The 27949-nt window shown below is 32.8% G+C and overlaps 4 protein-coding genes across 4 annotated transcripts in view; 1 reads left to right on the top strand and 3 right to left on the bottom strand.

Moving 5' to 3' along the window:
• Positions 1-27949, bottom strand: part of LOC149897470 (serine protease inhibitor dipetalogastin) — a 211886-nt gene that overhangs the window by 46252 nt on the left and 137685 nt on the right. The window lies entirely within an intron of this gene.
• LOC149897480 (uncharacterized) lies at positions 62-5582 on the bottom strand. Its single transcript, XM_090116510.1, has 4 exons — positions 4847-5582; positions 1240-1314; positions 744-906; positions 62-225 (listed from the first exon to the last, which is right to left on the bottom strand). Exons 1-4 carry the CDS (start codon positions 5555-5557, stop codon positions 62-64), a joined length of 1113 nt encoding a protein of 370 aa, XP_089972636.1. The 5' UTR covers positions 5558-5582.
• On the top strand, positions 5908-8874 carry LOC149897479 (uncharacterized). The gene is made up of 4 exons (XM_090116509.1): positions 5908-6639; positions 6886-6981; positions 7079-7235; positions 8529-8874. Exons 1-4 carry the CDS (start codon positions 5908-5910, stop codon positions 8696-8698), a joined length of 1155 nt encoding a protein of 384 aa, XP_089972635.1. The 3' UTR covers positions 8699-8874.
• On the bottom strand, positions 11124-25802 carry LOC149897478 (facilitated trehalose transporter Tret1-like). The gene is made up of 9 exons (XM_090116002.1): positions 25706-25802; positions 22622-22731; positions 21049-21168; positions 20372-20527; positions 18845-19012; positions 15879-16014; positions 13514-13743; positions 12912-13106; positions 11124-11666 (listed from the first exon to the last, which is right to left on the bottom strand). The coding sequence occupies exons 1-9, from the start codon at positions 25761-25763 to the stop codon at positions 11397-11399; spliced, it is 1443 nt and encodes a 480-aa protein (XP_089972128.1). The 5' UTR covers positions 25764-25802; the 3' UTR covers positions 11124-11396.

The following is a 27949-nucleotide window of genomic DNA, read 5'->3' as shown; positions in this document are numbered from 1 at the left end:
TTTGACTGAATAAAATTTAAAATAAGTTTTGAATAAAAAAAGTTTGAATTTCAGATTTTTATTAATATAGCGCAAATTGTACTAATACAATGGCATAATTAGTAACCAAAGATACAAAGTGCAGTGGTAGTACAGCGTCGACTATAAGAAACTCGGAGGCGTTCAGTTTTGTTAATCGAAACTTTATCATTCGTAGCATATTCTTTGCGTACCTCCTGGTTTGACCTGAAAAAAATTTAGAATAGGTAATAATTTGCGAAATCGTTATCTATCTATATAAATAAAAATGAAACCCGTTTTCCTTGGTCACGGCATCACGTGTGAACGGGTCGACCGATTTCGATAATTCTTTTTTATTATATTCCCTTAAGTAGGTACGAGGATGGTTCTTAAGTAGAGAAAACGAAAATATGTACCACGGGTGAAGCCGAGGCGGACCGCTAGCTGTAGTTAATAATAATTGGTAGATAACAGTAAGGAAATTTCGTTAAAATAATACGTTTGGAGGATGCAATAATCGGTGATGCAATAATTCAATTATATTTAACATAATAAGTTTCTTTGGCAAAAATAGTTTCTTGAAATTTCATATAATAAATTGTATTTTATGGCTATTAAATAGATTAATATTTTAATTAATGTTGTTTTGAAACAATTAGATTATACCGCATTCTTTTGGACTACATAGCTTTATTCTGCGGTTTTCCCTTTACATGAAATAAACTAGATAATAATAAACTTACGTGAATATGAACTTAATGTGAAGCAGATAAGATTCATTCTTGCGTGCTGTGTTTGCTTGTAAAACATTTCTAGCGCCACACAAAATGCTATTTCAGATACGGAACCTTTAAACATCCACAATGCAATACTATATAGCTGATTAACTAAACTGGTTCTAGTCATCTGTGAAAAATTGTTTAAAAAATAATATAGGCCTATTCAAACTAGAGCGGTATTCGGCGGTGGGTATACCACGGTATCCCGATGGCACGCGATTATATCTCTTACATAATATATTATAGAGACTCTAATCGCGTACCTATCCAAGTATACCAATCGGTACTCCATATACTGTGTGAGGGTAGTTCACAAATAGCAATTTTTGATAACCATCAAGACGTATAACATCTTAATCTCCCCTTTTAACGGATTTTAAATCGCGTTTAAAATCCGTTTAAATCTTTAATTTCTAAATAGTATGAAGCTAGATTGATATGTAAAAGTTTTCTTTATTACCTTTGATGACGATAACAAATATATTTCGACATAACTCAAAGTCAGCAGGAACATGGAGGCAAAATGAAATAAAACCTGAAAATTAAAGATTCTGTTATTTACGAATTTATCTGCACTGTAATTTATATACAGGTGACAGAAGATTTCATTGAGACAATCACGCAAGAAACCTAACTGAGTTAAAACTTAAAAGTAAGGTTAGCTTTGCACTCAGTGTGAAACATTTCGTTAATTATTGTACTCCAATCCATGATTTTCGAGTCTTAATCGACCCTCTTCTGGTACGGGAGCTATTAACGTTGAAAAAGAAGTCATTTTAGTATAGCTGGTTTTTTGATATATTGTTCCTCTAGCTATTTCGGTTAGAGTCCGCGCAGTCTGGCTGGCCGGAGTGGTTGCGTTCAGTAGTGCGCATCTTATCTGCACAGGAAATTATCCTTAATTTAAAGTCATTTTTTAACGCGTAATTTTTAAACTTTTGCCTTTAGATAGATCCATCAATCATAATTTTTTTATTGCAAGACGTTTTTTTCGTTGTAAAATAGGTGCCAGACGCAATTTTTAATTTCGTTTTTATAAAAAATTCAAATTATTTTAGAATGTCTGTAAATTTCATATTATGTTCTTCAAACATAATATAATCTAAAATTAATTAGCCAGACGCTAATTCGATTGTTAAGTATTAAATATGTACAAATAAAAACGTAGTGAAAGTAGGTAAGTATAACAATTTGATGATTGTGTATATGGAGAGATAGTTTAAAGTGCAAGAGAGATAGAAAGGGTCGGCCGCGAAAATTAAATAACAATAAAAAATAACTTCTTTTTTTCGAAAATATACCTAAGATGCATAGAAATTGAATTGTTCCTACTCTAGGATTCCCTGTGTTGTGGGAACAAGTACCTTCCATTGGTACATTTTATTCCTTAGGCTAAAAAATAAACTATTAGGGTACATCAACAATCTTCTATACAAAACAATTTTTTTATTACTTATCTATTAAGTTATGGGTTTAAATGAAAACAGCGATTACATAAACTTATGTATATTGTTTCCAATAGCACATTGCCTAATACCACACATTACACACCGCGTACAAGAAGAAAAAGAACCACAAACAAAATACAGTGTTGCCAATACAAGTTAAATTTTCTAATATATATCTAATATTAACTAGCGACCCGCCCGGCCCTGGCTTCGCACGGGTGCAATAATCGCTAAATATGTACACTACAGAAAAACTGTGAACGTTGAATATAAAAACATAGCGGCCCGCTCCGGCTTCGCACGGGTATAAAATACTAGCTTTCCGCCTGCGGCTTCGCCCGCGTTTTCAAAGAAAAACCCGCATAGTTCCCGTTCCCGTGGGATTTCCGGGATAAAACCTAGCCTATGTTACTCGTGGATAATGTAGCTTTCGAATGGTGAAAGAATTTTTAAAATCGGTTCAGTAGTTTATGAGCCTATTCATTACAATCAAACAAACAAACAAACAAAGCTTTCCTCTTTATAATATTAGTGTAGATATAGCCGGGCGGCCGGCTGGTACCGCCGCAAACGCTACGTCCCGCAATTTTTAAATCTGTAATATCTTCGAAAATATTCACTGAAATCCATGTGTAAAAGGCCATATAGATCTATATTAAATGAACAATGTATTCAAGGTCTTTAATTGGTTAAGGATTAATGCTGTATTGGTTAAAATCGCTTCGAAAATTAGCCATTATTTGTCGTAAAAAGTAAATGATAAAAAAAGTTATTGTGGGTTATCCATAAGAGATAGACATATACCATCACGGACTTTTCTGTAGACCTTTTCAATGTAGTTAGTACATTATTTTGAAAAAACTCGTAGGGTGCCTCCGTTTGCACTGTAAGTGGAAAAATTGTAATTATTTACGTAATCACATTAGAAACCTCAAAAATAACAGTAGGTACTTCTCCACTATTTAATGGATGTTATTATACATATAAACCTCCCTATTGAATCACTCTATCTATTTAAAAAAACCACATCAAAATCCGTTGCGTAGTTTCAAAGATTTAAAGAGACATAGGGACAGAGAAAGCGACTTTTTTTTATACCTACTATGTAGTGATGATGATAACAATATTAATTCATTAATCTTAATTCTTAATATATATACATAAATCTCGTGTCATAATGTTTGTCCTCAATGGACTCCTAAACCACTTAACCGATTATAATAAAATTCGCACACCATGTGCAGTTCGATTCAACTTGAGAGATAGGATAGCTGTTTATACATGTAGGTACCACGGGCGAAGCCGGGGCGGACCGCTAGTATACCTACCTATATAAATTCATGCTAACTACTTTAGTTAAATTCAATACAAACTTAAACATGCGTGTGTGTGTGTGTTCACGTGTGTGTGTCGTGTGTGGTGTGGTGTGTGTGTGTTGTGTGTGTGTACGTGTGTACATCAATAATATTGAAACAAACTTTCTAGTTGTTTACAGATGATGGAATATTGGAAAACAATAACAATTCCTTAGACGATAACATAAATAATTCTGACAGTGTGAGGAAAGATGATGATGATGATGATTATGAAGATGGCTTTTTAAATTTAACAATGTAATTGTTTAACCTTCATTGATAAAGTTTTTATTCCATTCTTTTCAATGTATGGTAACTTTAATTTATTTTTCACTTTTATGTTTATTTTTTTTCATTTAAGCTTTTATTTATAAGAACAAGTGTAAATAATATTGTATTCTTGCAATTATTTCCTGTCGCATAGTTAAAATACACTAGCTGATGAGCTGCATGCTTCATTACTTTTTTTTATTTATACACATTATTTAATACTTAACAATCGAATTAGCGTCTGGCTAATTAATTTTAGATTATATTATGTTTGAAGAACATAATATTAAATGTACAGACATTCTAAAATAATTTGAATTTTTTATAAAAACGAAATTAAAAATTGCGTCTGGCACCTATTTTACAACGAAAAAAACGTCTTGCAATAAAAAAATTATGATTGATGGATCTATCTAAAGGCAAAAGTTTAAAAATTACGCGTTAAAAAATGACTTTAAATTAAGGATAATTTCCTGTGCAGATAAGATGCGCACTACTGAACGCAACCACTCCGGCCAGCCAGACTGCGCGGACTCTAACCGAAATAGCTAGAGGAACAGTATATCAAAGAACCAACTATACTAAAATGCTCACTTGTCAACGTTGGTAGCTCCTATACGATTCACTATCGGCAGCATTGGGCGAATAGAGGCAATCACGATATTGTAGAGGGCCTAAATTTCTATGATCGGCGTCAGTGTAGACTGTCCGTAACTGCGGCAAACATCCACTACCCATCATTTGTTAGGCCAACGCTCTCGATTGTGAAGAGGGCCCATTATTATCTTCTATAGCAACTAATACATTTATATTTAATTACTAGTGGTCCGCCCCGGCTTCGCCCGTGGTACATATTTAGTATCCTATGTCCTTCTCCTGGCTCTAAACTACCTCCTTGCCAATTTTCAGCTAAATCGGTTCAGCCGTTCTTGAGTTATAAGTGGAGTAACTAACACGACTTTCTTTTCTATATATATAGATTTCAAAACTCTACCTTAAATTTTGAAGTATGTACAAGCATGACGTAAGCATCCGATATATTTTTAAACGCTGTATACATTCCTTCAGTTATGTGCTGATCGTTTTCATCATTATTTTTATTGACAATGAGGATTTCGTTCAGCCTTTTGAGCTTAATTGACAAGAAGAAAAAGACGACCAACGAATATTGTATTTCCAAATCGAAAATTATAGTCGACAGTATATAAAAACCCCTGAGAAGACTCCAGTCATTCCGCCACAACGTCTTCGCGATAAACATTAAGGAGTAAGTCAGGCACATCATAAAGTAAAACATCCATAGTAAAATCTTCATCATTTTCTTATCGTTAGGCAGAAAGTTCTCAATTTCCTGTATCTTCAAAACAATATTGACATTTATTTCGCTCTGATAGAAGTTGAGAATGGAGATAATTGTGAAACTGACTGCATAGCTGCTATAAACACTGATATAGATGTACTTAAGAGGATTCTGGTCGAAAGTGTCCATGAAGCTTACAATAATACGGATTAACAAGAAATATTCGATTAACAACCCAAGAACTGTGTATACCACATCCTGTTTTGTGTTGGGCGTAATGAAGCCATCTGTTATATAAAATTTTCTTACACATAACGCGTTGCTAACCACATTCACAGGTAGTAATATTTTTCTGAATTCTTCATCTACAAAATTATTCAAAAGTTCTCCAGGTACGCCATTCATTTTGCCTAGGTAAGAATCGATAAAACTCAATAATGAAATTGCTTCTTCATTAGTGTTATGAATTGCTTTTTGTTGTTTGAGTGACATATTCATCATGCGATTGAATTTAATAATTCAACACATTACTATCAAGTTACTTGCATATTGTTGGTATTATCTTTCTTGTTAAATGTTATTACTTCATTGACACTTAGAAAATGTAGTCGTTTCTTGGAGTTAAAACTTGATTCTATTAGAAGTATTTTATGTCATATATTATATAGTAGTAAGTAATTAAATTACGAAAAATATTTTCAATAACTATAGTCCATATCAGTTTGATGTTATTACATTTTTCATGGTAGTTCAAAATGTCAACAAATACGAATGAGTTTCTTTCAAATTACATCGACGAAGATTTTCAGTCATCGCTACTGCCTCTACAAATTTTGGAAACCATTTTCCTTCACTCTATGTACAGAGTTAAAAATAATTTTATTTATAATAACAGCCGTACCTACAGTGTAATATGCTTCGTTATGACATCTTTGTTTCTTTCCTTGGAAATCTATACATCGGAGTTCATAGAGGTTATTAATGCTCCATTGACCGCTTTTATTTACATGAATATGCTTCTTAATATAATTGGCATGATTTTGATCTATATCAACAACGTTCTTTGTTCTGACAGCTATATACAATTCATCTTGTCCATTCAAAAGGCCTCTAACACTCTCTCGTTTAACAGCAAGTTAAAAAGTTTTGCTATTTGGAACTGGATTCAACTTTTCTGCCTTATCTTTGCATTTGTCTTCTTCAATCTGATTATCTTCTATATGTACATGTCCCATTTTACATATAGTATGTTTTTCATTATATTTTCGAATATTTACTTTGATATCAAAATATGTGCCGCGTTTCGGCTTTTGAAATTGATGAACAAAGTTATGTGTTATTGGAGTGAACGTTTGGAGTACTTAAGAAGCCACGAAGATGATATTAGCAAGAAGGATAAGGGGTGTCACGTTTACGAATCAATGTTCGTTAGTTACTTGGATATTTTGAAGGCGTACGAGTATTATAAGAAGATCTTTCAAATGCCGGTAATATTAATGTACTATATTGTGAAAAATAAAATACAATCACTTTGGCTGAAGTTATCAAAGGAGTAGATTTACGTACGCCTTTTTTTTATTTAATTCACGCATTATTTTTTTAAGGGTTTTCAACTACTTATTCATCTATTTCTACTAGAATTTTATTCTCTTCCAAACAAACTTTATATAATATTATCTTTCTAAATGAGTCTACGTTGTTTGAAATTGATAAATTATTTTATGTTTTTGCAGATATTTTGGCTGGTCTTCGACACATTTATACACACATTGAATTATATTCAAATATACATAGAATTGACGAAACTAGGGCATTATATCTATAAATTTGTAAGTTACGCATTTTATAGTTTCAGTTTTATATCAATTATTAACTGCATATATACCTATTGTGATTTTGGTAAATAATGTTCTCTTTTTCTTTCAGGAACTCGAAAAGACAATTCAAGTTTTTGTAACTATCTGGATGCTGAAGAACCTAATGAATATCATTGTTCTTGTCAAATCATGTGAAGAATTTTATAAGAACATTATAAGTATTGACCAGGAATGCACCTATCGTATGTCTAGTGAAATCCCAGTTGGTAGGTTTGTTGCTTTCACAACAGAAAATAGTTGCAAAAAAGATTTGCTTTGAAAAATGACTAATAATGTAGTCCTCTTGAAAACTGTTGGCACCTGTTGGTCAAATCTTATGATTACTGAGAAAAACTGACTACGTAAAGTAAACATTATTGGACAAATATAATATATTCAGAGGCACTCAGTGACGAGTTTTAAAAACAATTTTCACTGCAGCTTTATATACAACATTTTTTCATTAAGTAAATAGCTAAGGTTTTACAGCGCTCCGAAGTGAGTACTATTTTTCAGTACTCTTAGCTATACAAAAAAAAATGTTGTATATAAAAGTTGTTCCTCGAAAAACAATCTACAAAAGTGGTCTTATGTCATATTTTCGTAAAATGATAAAAAAAGTTTTATTGATAAATATAAATATCTCTAACTTCTGAACATTTTCCCTTATAACTTTTTTATTTCTAGTTCTACGACAATAAGTTACGGGGCCAAATTTGTAGAAAATTTAATTTGCAACAAATATTGTTAACAATTTTTTTTATCAGATAAATAGTTTAAGAGTTATATCGTAAAAACCATTTCAGCCGCTATTTTCAAGATGGCGGCCGTGGGACAAGGGTGGCGACCCCACAAACTTGGTTTTAGCTTCACACTGACCCCCCCTACACATCACAAAAATAAAATTGCGTCCTCTAAAAACGCAAAGTTAGGCCTAAAAAATGTAACATTTCAATGGACTATTATCATAAGTTTTACATCGTTCTTAAAACTAATCAACACTTCCTCCATCACCCGTTTCAAGCTGTCAGCTGTGCTTTTTCTCACTTCACAACTAAACTCATATCTAGATATGTTATAATTAATTGAAATTTATTCCCGTATTGTGTGTCATTGTCACACGTCTTTTCTTAGACCGCGTTTCCATCTGCAAGAAGACTTCCGCAAGAAATGTCCGACAGTCTGTCTGACAGCAGCTTGAAAGTGTAAGCCCGCGTTTCCACCTGCAAGTAGACTTGCAAGCTGCTGTCAGACAGACTGTGGGACATTTCTTGCGGAAGTTTTCTTGCAGATGGATACGCGGCCTTAGGCCTTAAGCCTTAGCCTTTTTCTTACCTTTCAATTTCATATAAATCGCATTGTCGTTGAGATGTAAAGTAGTATCTTTTTGAGAGACAGACAGAGAGAGCTATTTAGTTATTTTTATGTTAGTTAAGATTAATAAAAATTTCTTATCCCTAATATTCTGAACTTGTTGTGACATAGAGGCTTTGACTTTAATGTGGGGAATATTGTTACAGGAGAGTCAAAACTATACAAGAATATAGTGAGAACAAACAAAGCGTCGTTCAGGAAGTACATGCTATACGGCCTCTTTACTTTTGACGCGACTTTACCCGTGGGACTGGTCCAAACTGTTACCACTTATGTTATAGTGTTGTTACAATTTGCATTAAATGATCCAAAATAAAATACTATTAAGGGCTGATTATTCAATCCTTGGTTAAAACTTATTCATCGAATAATGTATAAAACTACCATTTTAAAAACGTATTCTAATTGCCCGTATTTTACAGTTTACAATTATCGTGTAATACTTTATTGGACGGATAAGTTTTATCCAAGCATTGAGAAATCGGCCCTAAAACTGGCAATTAAATATTGTAATCAACCATTCTTATTACAAGTATCTGGTAGTTACTTATGTATCGCAAGTAATTTTTTGTTAAATCTAATTTGATTAACATATCATCGTGTTTAATATTATAGTTTATACACCTAGTTTCATATTATGTTTTATTTGTGCCTAGTGGTCCTTAATAATAATATCCTTAACAAAAAAAGTTTTAAATCAAATACAATTAGGAATTATTATATGTATCTTCTACTTCTACATTTTTAATATTATCCTTGATATTGTGAGTGCGTTTTCTTTGTGATTATAAAACAGCTTTACTTCAAACGGTGTAGATAAGTTTTGGAAAAATTAGTTTTACTTCAAAGTTCCAACCTTAACTATTATGAAGTAGGTTCATTTTGTATTTGTTTGTTCATTTAGTTCGAACACGATTTAAATTAAAATGCCTTTCTATTAATTAGAGAAGAAGCATTTCAATTAAAATAATGATCATGCTATCATTTCAAATTGTTAATTGGGAGCAATTATTAGCTATTTTTCTCAGTTGATTTAGCGATTAAGAATGACATGCGTAATTGATACCTCCATAGTTTATGTAACGGTGCATTTACACCAAACGAGCGAATGCTCATAACCCCACTATGTCATTTTTTTTAGTGTAAACTTAGAGCTAGAGCAAAAGCATTCTTTCGTTGTTGTTAGTGCGTTCAGAAAGATTCTATGCAATATTCTCATACCGAACATCACTGAATACAAGTATTCGTTTACACTAAAAGATCACGAAATAATGCTCTTGCTAGAGCAAGAGCAGAGATAGATCTCTAGTTCTATGTTCGTTTAATGTAAAAGCACCGTTACATTGTAAAGTTCTTCCTACATGGAGATGGAAAATTGGTCGAACAAATTTTGCGATTTATAAATTTAAATATGCAATACATGCTTTTTATTGGTATAAAAAAAATGTACCAAACTTAAACATTAAATTAATATAATATTAAATGCTACAATATTGTTTATTTACTTTGATTTAACTCATTATAAATTAAATATAATCCAGATTTTCAAATTACATATAATTATGTAAAATTTTGCTGTGGAAAAGTAAAGTAGGTAAGGCAATAAATAAAATACTGTAGATACGCTTATTTTAACAATTTAATAACTAGGTACTTATCAATACATAAATTACAATATAAAATACGAAAATAATCAATGATTTTACCATATTCTGAATAATTCCAGACAATCATGTATTTATTTACACAGAAATAAGAATATCTACTATTGTTAAAGGTCTTTACATTCATATCGATACTGCAATTAAATTTGTCTTATTCGCAAATGGATATAATATTATATCATTAATAATTAATTAAATTATTGTTCTTACTGCTTTTGAAAATTTTATATCTTAAAGTCTCATAAATTATTATCAGAGAGAAACATCCTTCCAATCAAAGGACATCGGCCACTGCCCATACATACCAAGACCTGACAATGAAATGTCGCGACCATGATTAATATAGGGCTTAAATGGTTCGCCTAACCACCCTTAGCAATCCCACATTGCAAATATATTATTTGAAAGTGGTGGAGCTTAGAATTTTTACATAATTTGCCATTTTTGAGGTTATGGCTACGTATATAATGAATATGGTTTAGAGTTATACCTACAGCCATAACTAAATTCTAAGGGTGGACGACGTAGCCTATGTTATTTATTTGATTGTTATATAAGCCAATACAACACTGTAGTGACAAATAATAAACAGAATCATGTTTTTCAGCTACGCGTCAGTCATGTCATGTGTCATCTAACCTTTGTGTCTATTATGCCGGTAAAAAATACGTTCCGTTTTACATATTTTAAGTATATTATTAAATGTATTTATGGCAAAAAATATTTTTTAAATCTATAAATTATATCTTTCTTACTGTTTTTGCTATAAAATATGATAGGTGAAATAAAACAAAGAAATATATATTATTATTCTAGTATTTTTTTAAACGTAATCGCTAATTAACTCCCGCTGCGCTGTGAAAACGAAACGCATGACACAGGTAAAAATGAAAGACGTTTGGATGCGTTCAAACAATGTTATGAATTTGAGTTTATTTATTAATAATACATAACATTTTCCCGGCCCGAAAAAAATAATTTAGACCCCGTTTGTAAAAGCACGCATAAATTACTATTTTTTGATACACCGATGATTAATGTTCGCATTCAGGTCATATGTGGCCATCCTCCTTTACCATTGATACATCAAGAACACGTGATCCGAATTTCATGTTGTTCGAATTATAGATAATACAATCAAAACTTTATGAGGCGGCATGATTTCGCTCGTTCTATTCATTTCTTTACACTTGAGATTCAATGCATTTTTACTAGCAATCTGAATGCCTATAAACTACAGTCACATAATAACATTTCTAGCAGTCACTATATTTTAAAATTACCTATATCATTATTACACACGCATTTATATAATTTCATACAATCACTTCTACCAAACAGGTCCGTCACTTAAAATCTAGATGTATCTTCGGTCTGCGCTGCTAATTCCCTCTTCTCCTTTTTGGTTCTCAAATCGTCATAAATTTCATCCAATGGTCTAGTTTTGGTCTCCGGTACACTAACAATCACATACAATGCGGTCAGTAAGCACATAGCACCAAATATGTAGAAGGGAACCTTCACACCAATTGCTCCGGCAAGGAGCTTGAAGAAAAGAACTTGGAAGAAGTCTATGAGCGATGCGAAGGCCATGGACGTTGCAAGCACTGTCCCACGATACTGAAAGATAAGTTTACATGAAATTAGAATAATAAACGCCATCCAAAATCCTGTAAATGAGCCAAGTATCGCTGCTCAGTTTTACTACCGGAAAAAGTTGTGAGATCCATGTAATACGAAGTCGGTTAACGTATTTTGTCCCTATTTAAGGGACCTTCTGTCTTAAGTTATTCCATAAATTATTATCATATCAATGTTAAAAATCTTTAGAGTTTTAAATAAACAGATCGACTTAGCCATTCTTAGCAGTTCACTGATTAAATAATTGAGAGGGTAACTGCGAGAGTTACGAGAGCTAGAAAGAATAAAGTTGGTACGGAGTATGAGTACTATAAAATCTATCAGTAGTGATTGTTTGATAAGATCAGCTATTTTAAGAATTTCCATTTTATCTATAAAATTGCCAAAAAAACTAATGACGCATCCATCCATAGTCTTATCTCTATTATCATGAAATTAACCATGTTTTTCTCAACTTCCGTCAAATAGGTACATTGATAAAATCTTTCAATTGTCGCTAAGTGATAAAAATGACATTATGAGATATCAGTCTGTTGCTTACATAGTAACACATTACACATATCCAAAGAGAATTTTCAATTAACTAACCTAAAGAAGTATATCTAAATAAGAAGGTACATCTCAATACAGGGATTGAAAACAATTCCCGTAGACACTATATTTAAGAACATCTTTATTAAAAAACACTAGCTGCTCGTCCCGGCTTCGCCTGCCGACTCGACAAAAACAAAATAAAATATAGCTCTACACTCAGTGATAATGTATTCTTTTGGTAAAAGAATATTAAAAATCGGTTCAGTAGATTCAGAGATTACCCCAAACTATAATATAATTACCACAAATTTTAACTATTTTATTATGTCTCCTTCCGATTGAAAGATATTTGATTTATATTCTCTCAGTGATAATCACTAATGTATTCTATTGGTAAAAGAATATTAAAAATCGGTTCAGTAGATTCAGAGATTACCCCAAACTATAATATAATTACCACAAATTTTAACTATTTTATTATGTCTCCTTCCGATTGAAAGATATTTGATTTATATTCTCTCAGTGATAATGTATTCTATTGGTAAAAGAATATTAAAAATCGGTTCAGTAGATTCAGAGATTACCCAAAACTATAATATAATTACCACAAATTTTAACTATTTTATTATGTCTCCGTCCGATTGAAAGATATTTGATTTATATTCTAAAGAATTAGTATTTAATATATACCTTAAAAGAGAAGATTTCGCCCGTTATAACGGTTCCAAGAGGCAGCAAACCAGCTGAATCACAAAAGATACAAATACATAAGGTGGTCACTGGGATCCAGGACGGTGCGTCGATGTTATGGTCCTTGAGAACGAACCACGACGCCAGCAGGCACATGCTTAACCCTGATATGATGCAGGTTATGAAGAGAAGAGGCTGAAAAAAATTTTAAGCGTATAAAAAGGTTACATTGAAAAATTAATAAAAGTAACAGATCACGATGAAACTGTTTCTGCAAGACGAATATTAATTTATGTTTTATCTGACAAATTCCGGTTTGTTGTGTATTGTTTGTTTATAATTGATTCATATTCAATAACAAATATCTGAGCTTGCTTTCTATTTCTCTTTCTATAGGCTTATTTTAAAGCTGATTCAAATTAGCATCTTTTTTTGTATCGCTTCAAATTAGTTTTAAATTGATATTATTTTCTGTTGCATGGTTGCATTGCTCCATCATGGTTGCATAATATATCAAGGGCTATTTTAGATCGACTAGGCACTTTATCTATACAAAATTTTTTCTCAATCAAATACATTCATTTATTATCAAAATTACTCACTCTTCTTCCACATTTCTCCACAAGGCTAGACGCAAGAATCGATCCTAAACATTGCACAGAACCCAGCATCATTGCTTGTTGATTGGGATTCAACACCAGTTTAGTTCCAGAAGCTGCTTCTTGGAAGATGTTTCCAGCAAAATTGATAACTGGTACAGCTCCACAGACCTCTCGAGCTAAAGCCGCCATCATGGCTATTTGAAAGGCTCTGAAGAGAATGCGATCGATCACTGAAAAGTATAGATTCTATAAACCTAGGTACAGTAGTGGTTTGAGATTAGACGAGCGTGTAGTAAATAAATTGATTTTTTAATTTGTCTGCGTGTGTTATAACAACACCACTGCTCGAACGATCAAGGAAACATGGTGAGGAAACCGTCATGTCGAAGAATGTAAAGTTCGAAAGTTTGACATCTGCACAATCTGCACTTGGCCAGCGTGGTGGATTATGGCCTGTACCCTTATTAGAAGCCCGTATTCCAGCAGTGGGAAAATATTCGATTGGCTCATGATGATGAACCTAATGTATTTATAACGACATTTGTAAATATGTGTCTCTTAATTTTTATAATAAAATGTGCAATGTAATAATTCCGAGTAAATAACTGACTTTCTAACAACACAGGAAGTATTATAAAAAAATTTTTGCACGCCATTTAAGGTTGGGTCGCCTAAGATCGGATGTGACATAAGATCGGATGCATGGAATAACTCGCAAACTAGGCAATATTCTCTACTGCTACCAACACTACTAGATCCGCCATTTTGTTCTGCCCCTCTCTTCACTCTGCGGCCGGCCAGCGACCAGACGGGACGTGTACACAGGTGATTCAGCAGAAAAGGTGTATTTTGTGGCGAAAATCGTCGATCCGATCTTACCTACAAAATTTTGATGGCTCATTGTGGAGAGTACTTTCATTGAAATAATGTAATTAATTATTTTGGGGCAGAATTAGCGAATCCTCTTTCCATCTGTATACTTTGATTACGCCTAGGACGTTCACAACCCAAGATCCGATCTTCCCTCCCAATGCCGAAGATCGGACCGAAGTTTAGCTCTTGACTGCGCCTTATGCAATAATGCGCAATAATTATTAACTTTTAATATATTTAACTATCCAATGACGCTATGACTATCAGACCTTAGGTACATTTTCATTATTTAGTCCTAGAACACGGAGGATAAAAGTTTGAGAAACTTAATTAGGATGAGGAGGGAAGACCGGACTAAAAAAACGGAATAAAAAAAAACTTCTTTGTCAAATTTTTTGAGGAATTTCCTGACTCAATCATTGATGCTCAATGTATGGACGTAAGTCCGGATGTTTTCCTAATATTAACATTATTATTAAACGCATAGAAGTGAAGATACTACATAGTCCGATCTTCGGCCGAACTGTTATTTTCTTCACTATGGTAAGTCGAAAAAAGTCTGCTTTTTAGGCTCTAAATTTGCTTAGATAGATAGCATCTACGCAAACCAAAAAATTATGGGTTAAACAATATTTTTTGTCATCAATTTACAGTTGACCGCAACAGAAAAACGACATCGAATCATGAGAAATAAAATAAAAAATACAGTACGTATAAAATTTTCGGCATATGCGATCTTAGGCGACCCAACCTTACAATGGCAGTATATGTGTATAAATATTGTATATTAACACCTTTGTATGACCATATGCATGCAAATAAACTGATTTGATTTGATTTGATTATAAAATATTATCATATCAAATATAAAATATCGTATTAGAATTATTATAGGAATAGATTCGAAGATTTGATGTTCGCTTAACGTACTGCCCAAATACTTGGAGGCTTTAAATCTGCATGTATTTATTCTGTTAAAAATAGCAATAATACAAATCGATTGAAAATATAATTAATGTCTCTAATCCGACATTCGTCACTTTTTAAACTATAACATGTCACTACAATTACTAGCTACTCCTTTTATTACGTGTGTATATTCGTTGATATCAATAGCAAGTTTAGTAATACTATTATTAGTGCCACAGATAATACTATATAGACTACAGGCCCATGTTGAAAAAATTATGGGTCATTTGAAACAAAAATTTGTACAAAATCAAATGACCAAATTTACCCCGGCAATTGTCGGAAAATAAAAATAAATTCCGACTTTGTGGACCACCATTTTTGTATGGCATCTGTGTCAAACTATTTCAATACTGCTTTTAATCCATTATTTCGCAACGCCGTACAAAAATCATGGAGACAAGGGGAAAAAATCTCTACCTGTACTACTCTCATATCGTTCTTGATAGGTCACCTGGTGGTTCAAATGACCCATAATTTTTCAACAGGGGCCTGTAGTCTATACTATGTAGTTAGTACTTACAAATTGTCTTTATTGACGATTCATTATTAGATATTTCATCATTTTTCTGTTCTGCTTTAATCAATTCAATTTCTTGCTGAATTGTATCGTCTACTACTGATTGTCTTCTTAACCAAAGAAGTACTTTTTGGGCTTCCTAAAAATCATATTTTAGCCATTATATTTATTATCGCCTAAAGCTATAGGTACTTTAATATCATAAGGTGCGAGTTTTTCCATAAGGAAGATTATAAATCAGTAAAAAATGTCAGTGTGCATAAAAATCCTCGCAATCTATAAATTTTATTAATGTTAATAAATACCTACATACAGTATGTCGTCTGACCTGTATCCATGCAGTCTTGTGTTAACTGCATAATTAATAAAATTACATTGTAAAATATATAGATTTCTTTCTGTTGCCGTTCCCGTTCCCGTGGGATTTCCAGGATAAAACCTACCCTATGTGTTAATCCAAGTTACCCTATATATGTGTGCTAAATTTCATTGTAATCGGTTCAGTAGTTTTTACGTGAAAAAGTAACATACACACACACACACACATCCTCACAAACTTTCGCATTTATAATTCTGTGGTATTTGGTACGTACCACTTAAGTGCAAAATGGTGATTTTTGGGTATGAGCGTTTGAAAGTTTTCACGGTTGCTACCCTGTTGCTACAGATCGGAATAAACACTTGAGTAAAACAAATTTATGATATTTAAATGTCTATTATGTTCAAGTTTTGAACACTTACAAAAAAAATAAAAAAAATGTTCTAGTTCAAGAGTAATTGTTACTTAACATGTTTGTACCAAAAGAAAAAATGTGAACATGATGTGAAAATGTCTAAAACGTGTGTACTTAAGTGGATTAGAGCATATTTATTTGTACTCTTAATTAGTATTTATTCCTATTTTTACCTTAATGGAAAGGATTTTTCTTTTCTTTTTTTCGACGGAGACATAAACAGACATTAAAAAACAAATATTATGGGGAAACGTCTTCCATACAAATAGATTTAACCATATATAAAAACAAAAACGAATAGGAGTGTGATTTGCCACAAATAAGTACTCATAAAAAAGCCAGGAAATATTGTGATTTTCGTGCAATATGCAATTCTCTGATACTCTCTCTACAAAGTAAAATCCTAAAAGTAGTGTGTGTGTGTGTGTGTGGTTCAGAAGTCACGGTAGTTCGCTTGCCTGCCGTGCTAGATGCTGCGGGATCGATCCCATCAACCGACATGTACCAATGTGTCTTTTTCGGATGCATAAGTAGATTCTCTAATAACCAGAGATACATCTTCTATAACAAGAAAACATCATCATTTCTAATAACAGGAAAACATCGTGATGGCAACCGGGATTATGGTCTGAAATCACCAACCAGCAGTGAGCAAGCATGGTGATTACTGCTCATGTCTTCTCCTTGTGAGAAAATGTCAAAAATACAAATAGTTACGAGCTGGATCCAGTCAAATAAAATTTGTTTGTAAAACGTACCACTACAACATTCATTCATAGTCGTCATCACTGTCACTGAAAGTCATAAGATTGTTTCTAGTCGGACCATGAGACAATGATTTGAAATAATAATATCATAAATTGGATCACTTATTGGCAGGAGATCTAAGATATCTTTGAATTTCAGAGCATCGATATTGATAGGCTCATTAGAGGCCTCATCTTTTCTCAGTTCTCTTAAACCAGAAATACAGAAACTCTTCATTTTCACTCAAAAAGTATTTAAAATCTACGTCATTAGACATTTCATACATCAACCAGAAAATACAGTTCTAACCAAATGTAGTTTTGTCTGTTGCAGTATTTCTTTTGATAAAATGAGTAGGTAGTCAATAGTTTCGAAAATGGAAAGAAGTCAGATTCATTAATTAATTTTACATCATGGCGATTGCTGGTCATTTTCATTTATCTCGGGGAACGGAGATGGTGCTGTTTCTTTTTTGAATGAATCTTTCAATATCTGCTTAACAGGCAAGATATTATACCGTTTTTGACCTGGAAAACACTGAATATAAAATAAGCTACTCTACTTCTTCTGCCAAACGGTTAATAAAATGCCATAAGCATAATGCGATTTTATCCGCACCTCTTTGAGCTATTCCTTCATACATAACATAATGGAATGTTCGTTTAGTAGTAACTTTGCGGATTTTTAAATTAAAAGTCCAAAGTTTCTTTTATAAAAAGCTACAGATGCAGTTAAATTTGGAATCTGTAAACAAACAGCTTTTATCTTTTAGTTTTATAGTGAAATGTTGCCATAAGCTCCGATTTTTCTAAATCTATTCTAATCTGACATGAAAGAATGAATTTGAAGAGACAAAGAATCAAACCTTGTGCATGTAGGTATCGTTTTTTGGCTTTTTAAACGTTTACCAATCTTTAAATCGATTTAAAGATTGGTAAACGTTTCTGAACACACTAAGTCTAAGAGATCTTGCATCACATGCATGTTTCTTTATAGATAATAGGCTTGAGACCTAATGTCTGAAGATTTAAATAATGTGCCAAATAACGTTATATTTAAGTAAGGGAGAACTCAGAGAAGACCTGTTAAGTTCACAAATAATTTTATTTGATTTGGTACAAATAAGTTAAGTGATGATAATAATTATTCAAGTTTGGTCTAATTATGTTAAGTGCTCTTACGTTGTAAATGGCCGTTCGTTGATTGAGTATTCGTTTTACAAGTCTATGTTAAGTTATATTAATATATTTGTATCAAATAAAAATATTTTTTTTTTGTACTTAAGTGGTTTTGATACAACCTATTTAAGGTATTTCTACTATCAATAGGCTTATGTGATATAGACCAAACGAAAGAGGACGTTTTTATCAGTATAGATGGCCAAAAAACAAAAAATGGCCATTTTTGCACTTACGAGGTATATACCAAACACCACAGAATTATATTAGTAGGATACTTTGGATATTATAATAGATACGTCTCCCTTACCTCAATTCTTCCAGTCTTCACAAGGTACGATGGAGATTCTGGTAAGGACAAACAAAGCAGAAATCCAACAAGAGATATTGTTACACACACTGAAAGTATTGTAGTGTAACTGAGCAAGTCTCCTATGATGTAGCTAAACAAACTACCACTGGTGTAGAAAAGGGCAGGCTGCAAATAAATCAATTAATAATGTAAACATTAATAATATAACACCACACATTAAAAAGTTCTCTAAATGGCCTCTGCGTCACGCCACGTAAGCCTTCCAAAGAACCGCCCCCCTAGTCAAGTGGCTTTCTGTTAGCGTAGCGTTCAATAGAATAGACTACGAATGTATGAGATTGACGTAGGCTGTAGATAAACGTTATCTACAGCACACTTGACTAGGGGGGCCGGGTACTTTCCTTATGATGGTACCCGAGTATTGGAATTGAGATAAATAATAGTAATAATGTATAGAGATTTTGAAATGAAACATCTTTATGGCATTTAGAGTCAAATTGAAATGGATTAAGGCGATGATTTTGGTATATTTGAATCTTGCCAAAGAAGTTTCACTTCTGTCATGTGTGTAAAACAAGTTGTATGCACAGGCTTCTCACGGGTACTTTATAAGCGGTATACGGTCTATAAGTGGTATAAGTGGTTTTTTACTAAATCAGGCACACTTCTCGAACTACCTGAAATGTTTATATCGACATCATTTTGCTTTTGAATATGCTGTAAAATATTAAACTTAGAACAGATAATTATTTTTCTTTTGAAATATTACCGAAAAGCAGATACAAGAGAAGATATAGAGTTCGAGAAATGTGCCTGATTTAGTAAAAGCTCATTATCACACTGTTTGTATGCATTTCCTGAGAAAATTTAGTATGGTGGATTGGTGGTGTTTATTTTTTTTTACACCATATGAAAGTAGAGATTTCAATGAATAAAAGGCACCCCAAGTTTTTGAAAAAAGCTGATATTTTGACGGGTGACTTTTCGATTGAAAATTAGGTTGTTTTTTTGGTATTAATTCAAAATAAGTGTTATAAGTGGATACCACTTAAAAACTTCACTTCAAAATTTTATCGCTTATTATTCTTATCCTTGCGGAGACGAACGAAATCATTCAAATCGGTTCGGCCGCTCTTGAGTTAAAAAGGTGTAATAAGACTTTCTTTTATTTACTTAATATTATTTACATATAAATATGTACATATAGATACCACAATTTGTAAATATAGGTACCTTTTCCAAGGTTCTATTTAAAGGTCATGTTTTATGGAAAATTTTACCACAGCACCTATATAAACAGTTTAATTTATAAACAATTTCAAAATAACTTCAGAGTTCATTCATAAGGGTTTACATTATTATAATAGTAGTAAAAATTTAAAAGGATAGTACGGCAGAGTTGATTTTGTGCTCGTTCTGCCAAACTAGATTTATACAACAATTTATATTGAGTAAAATCATAATTAAACTGGCAAAACTGATTCCAACGTAAAAAAAAACGTTAGGATAAATAATGATACATACAAAGCATCCCAATACTCCTCTGACGTTGTTCTCACTGATCTCTTTGATGTAGACGGGACAGGTGACGAAGGATAGTGCCATCATCACCCCAATCAAACTACGGGCGATGATGAACGCATAGAAGCTGGTGGAGCATAGCTTGAGGATCCAGATACCCTTGAAATAAGGAGATAATAGTTTATTCCTCAATGAATACATTTAATCGAGCAACTAGGTATAAATAATTGGACATTGTATCTAACATTTTACTGAAAGCTAGGTTATTATAACATTAGGTACAAAATTTATAACATAAGAATAAGATGACAGAAGAAGAAGAAAGAACTCTTTGGAAAATCCATACTAATATTATAAATGCGAAAGTAACTCTGTCTGTCTGTCTGTTACTCAATCACGCCTGAACTACTGAACCAATTTGCATGAAATTTGGTATAGAGATATTTTGATACTCGAGAAAGGACATAGGATAGGTTTTATCCCGGAAATCCTACGGGAACGGGTTTTTCTTTGAAAACGCGGGCGAAGCCGCGGGCGGAAAGCTAGTACGATATAAATTTAACAATTTTTTGTTACGCAGGGTGTCCGTGCAACAAATGATAACCGACGTAAAGATATATAAGCATCAGAAAACTAACTATCAATCCATAATAATTATACAATACAAGTAAAATACTTACAGATCCCACAACAGCAGAGACAAGTAATGTTATTTTTCTTCCATATTTATCACTTGTAAACGCTAACAAATAGTAAAGAGGAACGGACACCAGATATGGGATAGACGCCATCCAGGATATCTGTAAAATAAAGATATTTTTTGATGATTTTACTAATTAATTATTTTAGAATTGTAGCCATGTCATGGAGTAAGGCGACGATTTTGGTGTCTTTGAATCTTGCCAATGAAGTTTCACTTCTAACACGTGTGCAAACAGGCTCTTTTATAAAACTAAATCATCCATGCCAATACCCATTGGCATTGATAATTTAGATGGAGTGTTCTCGTCTCAGAGGCCAAGACTCACTTCGGGGTTTCAGCGCCATAGGAGTAAGTAAGTAAGTAAGTCAAAAAAATAAGTATTTTTCATAAACCAAAGCAACTTATAGATCGGACTAACAAAGTTATAAGCAAATAAGTCTGGCAGGACATAAGGCTGATATCCAGACAATTGCCACAGTATTACAATATTATTTCCTACAGTAAGGAATCGCCTTTGATGTCGCGCGATGCCGCCGCCAGCGTAGGTACTTACGCTGCCACACGAAAATACGCTAGGGTTGCAACAAATGGGAAATAAAACAATTGTGATTATTAATATTATGATGAAATCATTTATTCATATGTACATTCAAAATAATTGCGATTATTGAATCTGATGTAATTATTTGTTCATAAATTTAATATGTAATTACAGATATTGCACTGCTAAATATTATTTACGTGGACACTTTATTTTTGGATGTTCTTAATTGTATATTATACCATTTAACTAAGTAATGCATTCGCATTGGGATGTACAATCTGATTAGAAAATAATGATGACAACATATACATAGCTTTGATTTTAATTCAACAGATACAATTAATACAATCTTTCTGAAATATTGTAATAAAATTATTACACAAAAAATACGACTGCGTCGTCCTTTCGCGATAGTTAATGCAAACTCAGCGTGATTGCATTAAGCGGCCCGCGTCACCCGACCCCCCGCCAGTTCCCCTCCGTTTCTCTGCACAAGTACATTCGTCGCCATACTGTAGGAAATATGGTAATACTGTGTAATTGCCATAAAAAACAACAAGCGAGAGGTGAGTGCGAGGAATGTGTGCAAGGTAGGTTTAAGAACATAAGACATTTCACAACTTCGCAACACATCCTCGCACATCTCTGGTGGAAAAGCACCCTTAACATAAGCCACAACGTTTGCTAGCTAATATGATAAAACAATAGGAGTATGTTGACTGACCGCGGTTGGCTTGGTTGGTAGTGGCCCTGTCTTCCAAGACAGAGGTTGTGGGTTCGATTCCCATCCGGGGCAAATATTTGTGTGATGAACATAGATGTTTGCTCTGTGTCTGGGTGTTAATTATCTATATAAGTATTTATTTAAAAATTATATATTATGTGTGTTTATCAGCCATCTGGTTTCCATAACACAAGCGAAAGCTTAGTATGGGATCAGATTGTGCCGTGTGTGAAAATTTGTCCTGAAATATTATATTAAATATTATTATATAATATGCTATACCTCTATATCAGGGAGTGGTTCTCCTCTTGGTGAGTTCTTTGATTGCAATAACAGGGCCATAGGGGACATCCACCCCAAACTGTTGCCATAGCTGAATACTGGGAGACATACTGTAAACAAACACCTTTTGTATAAAAGTTTGTTATGATAGAACGTAATGTTAAGAACTAAAAATTTATCAAAATATTATGATACTGTTAGACGTAACTTTTGATTTAATGATTTTTTGGATGAATAATTGTCACTATTTCCTGTCAAAACATGTTTAGCTTTTCCTTTGACTCGTGGCGCATTTGACGACGTGGTTGGCGCAGTGGTAAAGTAACTGCCTACTGAGCCGACGGTCCCGGGTTCGATCCCCGGTCAGGGCAAATATTTGTGTGATGAACTCAATTATTTGTTCTTGGGTCTGGGTGTTATCTATATATGTATTTATTAAATATTATATTTATCGTCGCCTAGTACCCACAACACAAGCCTTAATTGAGCTTACTGTGGGACTGGGTCGATTTGTGTAGGTAATAATGTCCTATAATTTATTACTAGAGGTCCGCCCCGGCTTCGCCCGTGGTACATATTTCGCAATAAAAAAGGTAGCCTATGTCCTTTCTCGGGTATCAAAATATCTCCATACCAAATTTCATGCAAATTGGTTCAGTAGTTTAGGCGTGATTGAGTAACAGACAGACAGACAGAGTTACTTTCGCATTTATAATATTAAGTATGGCTTTATTATTATTTATTATTTATTATTCGTACGAATCGTGCCTAGAGGCCAGTCTCCCTTGAGTATATATTATTATGTTCTGTGCTAGGGGCTCGGATGTTGTTTATACGACGTTCGACCCAACTACCCTCACTTTGCTATTAGTCGTTGACTTGCTGCGTTTTGTTATCAACTGCCTACATCAATTAGGTAGCTGTGTAGAATCGCAGTACATTCTTATTACATTCAAACTAATATTTAACCAGGACTCGCGTGTTATTTCTTACAATACTTTATTTTTGTTTTCTTTTGTGTGTTTTCCTTTTTCCTTTTGAGGTCCGTTGTTGTGGTCTATACTCTATTCTAATGTCACACTGACCATAAAAGCATCTTTAAAAAAAACATGTTTTCTTCAAAGAACGTAATTGTAAAAGCTATCATAATGTTATTTTGATGGTTTTTTATTAGAACTAATCTAGTCTAGTTAACAACTTGAAAAACACGTAATAAAGAGTCAAGTTAACAACTTGAAAAACACGTTAATTCTTGATAAAGTTCTAAATTGTATTTTTTTTGTAATTTATTTGTAATTGAGTGCATAAAAAATTGAATTACTTTTTATATAATATTATGTAATAAGATGAAAAAACTCGTCACTATTTAAGATATTTTGAAATTATTTCAGCAATTACAGTTATTGAGATCAATCTTTACTAATATTATAAAGCCGAAGAGTTTGTTTGTTTGAACGCGCCGGTCTCGGGAACTACTGAACAGGAGCAGAGCAATGCGGGTAAAACCACGGGGCATATAGCTAGTTAAAAATAATAGACTGAGCGCCTGTCCTTGCTTTTCTTTGAGAAATTGAAGATGCTCGTTTTATAGTGTTTAAAACTTCGGGTAAATAATCTCTAAATATACTTTTTTTTATTTGCGTATTTTGTTAATTGTGGATTTTGTCTCTTGTTTTCAATTATGCTTTAAAAAATAATGTATTCACGTGATAATTAAAAGTCTGACTCTTTAGTAAATGCGGTAGCTATCAGATAATTAATATACATATAAAAAAGATTAATTATTATTCTAAAATAAAAATGACGACAATTTAATCTAAAAGTATCTACTACTTACAATTTTGTCATCAAAGACTATACTATAGAAGTTATTTATTAAATACTAGCTATCCGCCCGCGGCTTCACCCGCGTTTTTAAAGAAAAACCCGCATAGTTTCCGTTCCCGTGGGATTTCCGGGATAAAACCTATGTCCCGGGGTAAAAAGTAGCCTATGTCCTTTCTCGGGTATCAAAATATCTCTATACCAAATTTCATGCAAATTGGTTCAGTAGTTAAGGCGTGATTGAGTAACAGACAGACAGACAGAGTTACTTTCGCATTTATAATATTAGTATGGATTGGTTCTTCATACAAATCTATACTAATATTATAAAGCTGAAGAGTTTGTTTGTTTGTTTGAACGCTCTAATCTCAGGAACTACTGGTCCGATTTGAAAAATTCTTTCGGGGTTAGATAGCCCATTCATCGAGGAAGGCTATATAGGCTACCTATATTATAGGTATCATCACGCTACGACCAACAGGAGTGGAGCCACGGGGGTGAATAGATTGGATGAAATTTGGTACAGAAATATTGAGGAGTGAGAAAGGACGTAGGATAGGTTTTATCCCGGAAATTCCTCTGAAACGGGAACTAGGTATACGGTAGTTCAATAATTTAAGTTTTAAGGAAAAATTTATGCCTATTTTATAATGTAACTATAAAATCGTGCTAAGTATTATTAATAATTATATTAATTCAGATGGTCCACGTCGAAAGAAATAAAAATTATCTGTTTACGACTCAATTTAGAACTCATGTAACTACTTTTGTTACAAGACTGAATAGTAATGAAAATAATTGCGTTTTTAGTATTATTGGTAATATTTGTATACGTAGTATATTATTATTAGTCTGTGGTAGGTATTATTGATTTGTTTCCGTAGGTTGATGATAACATTGCGGTCAAATGCCTGAACAGTTTTTTGAAAAAAAAAACATTTATCTTATTGTACTATTATCTACTTTTACTTAGCTTCAACCCGACATTACAGATTATAACATTTTAAATTATTCTTTAAAGAAAACATTCAGAAAACTGCATCTAATTTCATGCAAATCATTATAAAAATATTTACCGATAAACAAAAATTAAAGACGTCGTTGTGGACTTGTGGCTATTGACTCTAATGTGCATCAATATATTAAAATATAGTTAGTTTATTAGTTTTCTTAATTTATACCTTTAATGAATCATAAGGCAGAAATAACTTCACTATTTACATAGATAAATAAATAATATTGTTTTTTATAGATACTCACGAGTAACAGCACATAATATTTGATTGATTTTACTTCGAAATGACAATAACCATTTCATATTCACGACTTCACAACACGACACAATCGTTACGACTAAATAAAACACATTTGTAATTAATGTAAAATTCTCTTTTTAATTTTGTCATTAATTTATGGTGTTTAAGAGTTTTCGGGGTCTAAAGGATGTTCTAAATGAGTAACCTTTATAAAATATTAATAGTATATTAGTTAAGTGATAAAAAAATTAATTTGAATTTGACCACGGCTTAATGAATATTTTATTAGATTTCCGCCCACGGTTTCGCCCGCGTTCCCGTGGGATGTCCGAGATAAAACCTATTCTATGTGTTAATCCAAGTTACCCTCTATATGAGTGCTAAATTTCATTGTAATCGGTTCAGTAGTATTTACGTGAAAGAGTAACAAACACACACACATCCTCACAAACTTTCGCATTTATAATATTAGTAGGATATTAATTTTAGATTTTACAACGTTGTTCAATAAGTATGTATGATGTTTGGAAACTATCCAGTGAAAATATAATGATAAATGCATTTAAATATAACAAAACACGAATAACTGGATCGTAAAATTACAATTTAAGAATAGAATAAAGAATAAAATTTTGTAATATTTATCACTTCTACGTACCTAGATAGGTACATTTTACTTCTATTTTTCAAATCGGACCGGAATCGGAGTAGTTCCTGAGATTAGCGCGTTCAAACAAACAAAGTCTTCAGCTTTATAATATTACCTAGTCTAAATAAGTTTTATACTATATTGTAGTGATGGTAAATAAAACATCCTGTACTCAAAAATATTTATAATGTCACATTAAAACGAGTTTTGGAACGATAAAACGACAGAAAACACCGATTAATTATACTTCTTTTAAAATAAGTCATTATTTTGAGTGAGAAAAAATGTATTTACTTTTGTTAAAACTTAAAACCTATTACAGTTATATGAAGTAGATATTTTGTTTTATTTCTAACTAGCTGTGCCCTGCGGTTTTACCCCCAGTACTCCGCTCCTGTTGGTCTTAGCGAGATGATAATATAATATAGCCTTCCTTCCTCGATAAATGCGCTATCTAGCACAGAAATAATTTTTCTAATCGGACCAGTAGTTCCCAAGATTAGCGCGTTCAAACAAACAAACTCTTTAGCTTTATAATATTATTACTGTATATTTATGTGGATTAAAATCATTCAAGTAATATTAGTAGTTTCGATAATCAAGGCCTACCAACCTAGATAGCAAAAAAACGAGAATAAACTATTATATATTCCTGTTTGACAAGATTTTTTCTAGTTTAAAAACTAAACTCCTTAGCTAAAACTAGTTGCTCACATCGACTGCCCAGCTAGACATTTTTTATGTGTTTTGCATATTTTGAAACTTAATAATTTTACTATTATAATAAATAATAATAACGTTAATGTATTTGACAAATCTAAGATAGGAAAAATCTTTTAAAATCGCTTCATAAGTTGAAATAACTAGTGAACCCAACTTTCTTTCATATTATAGATTTATTATACCTACTATTAACATTTCTTTAGAAACATCATGTACCTTCCTAACTACGTTGGCTCATAATAAAAATTGTATGTACATAGGTCATTGGCAGCCTACTTGGTACAGTGGTTGACACGTGAGCGTAGCACCGAGGGGTCCTGGGTTCGATTCCCGGTGGAGACGAAGAAAAAAAAATGTCTCGGTTCCTTCCAGACCGAGACATTTCTTTCGACAGTACACAGTAGAAGAAGTAGAGACACAGTAGAAGATCAGCCTTCACCTGCTTGTCCCTAAAGAAAATCGATCAGTGAAACAGATGTATAATGCATCTGCCCCTTACCCCACTAGGGGACATGGCACTTCTTTATAGGTCATTATATTATATTATCATGATGCGAACAGTGATTGTATTTTGAAAATAAAAATACGAACTTTAAACCATTGAACATTTATTTCTTTTAGTTTTATTTACAACGTTATAATCTGGTTAAGCTATCCGCTCGCGGCTTCGCCCGCGTTTTCAAAGAAAATCCCACATAGTTCCCGTTCCCGTGGGATTTCCGGGATAAAACCTATCCCATGTGTTATTCTAAGTTACCCTCTATATGTGTGCTAAATTTCATTGTAATCGGTTAAGTAGTATTTGCGTGAAAGAGTAACAAACACACACACATCCTCACAAACTTTCGCATTTATAATATTAGTAGGATGGGATAT

This window comes from Colias eurytheme, chromosome 25 (assembly GCF_061535395.1).
Source record: "Colias eurytheme isolate Ceu_HAF_F1 chromosome 25, ilColEury1 Martin Lab GWU primary, whole genome shotgun sequence".
Classification (NCBI taxonomy): domain Eukaryota; kingdom Metazoa; phylum Arthropoda; class Insecta; order Lepidoptera; family Pieridae; genus Colias; species Colias eurytheme.
This window is presented reverse-complemented; position numbering and strand designations above follow the sequence as displayed.

Bases quoted from the DNA above. Each gene is read 5' to 3' on its own strand.
- LOC149897480 (XM_090116510.1), bottom strand. From the start codon at position 5,557: ATGAATGGCGTACCTGGAGAACTTTTGAATAATTTTGTAGATGAAGAA. The intron at 1,315-4,846 runs GTAGAGTTTTGA...TTTAATTTTCAG, and splicing joins TACATACTTCAAAATTTAAG to GTTTTATTTCATTTTGCCTC. The intron at 226-743 runs GTAAGTTTATTA...AATTTTTTTCAG, and splicing joins CACATTAAGTTCATATTCAC to GTCAAACCAGGAGGTACGCA.
- LOC149897479 (XM_090116509.1), top strand. From the start codon at position 5,908: ATGTCAACAAATACGAATGAGTTTCTTTCAAATTACATCGACGAAGAT. The intron at 6,640-6,885 runs GTAATATTAATG...ATGTTTTTGCAG, and splicing joins AGAAGATCTTTCAAATGCCG to ATATTTTGGCTGGTCTTCGA. The intron at 6,982-7,078 runs GTAAGTTACGCA...TTTTTCTTTCAG, and splicing joins GGCATTATATCTATAAATTT to GAACTCGAAAAGACAATTCA.
- LOC149897478 (XM_090116002.1), bottom strand. From the start codon at position 25,763: ATGAAATGGTTATTGTCATTTCGAAGTAAAATCAATCAAATATTATGT. The intron at 20,528-21,048 runs GTAAGTATTTTA...CCTTATTTCAAG, and splicing joins TCTCTGCTGTTGTGGGATCT to GGTATCTGGATCCTCAAGCT. The intron at 16,015-18,844 runs GTAAGGGAGACG...TATGATTTTTAG, and splicing joins TGAAGACTGGAAGAATTGAG to GAAGCCCAAAAAGTACTTCT.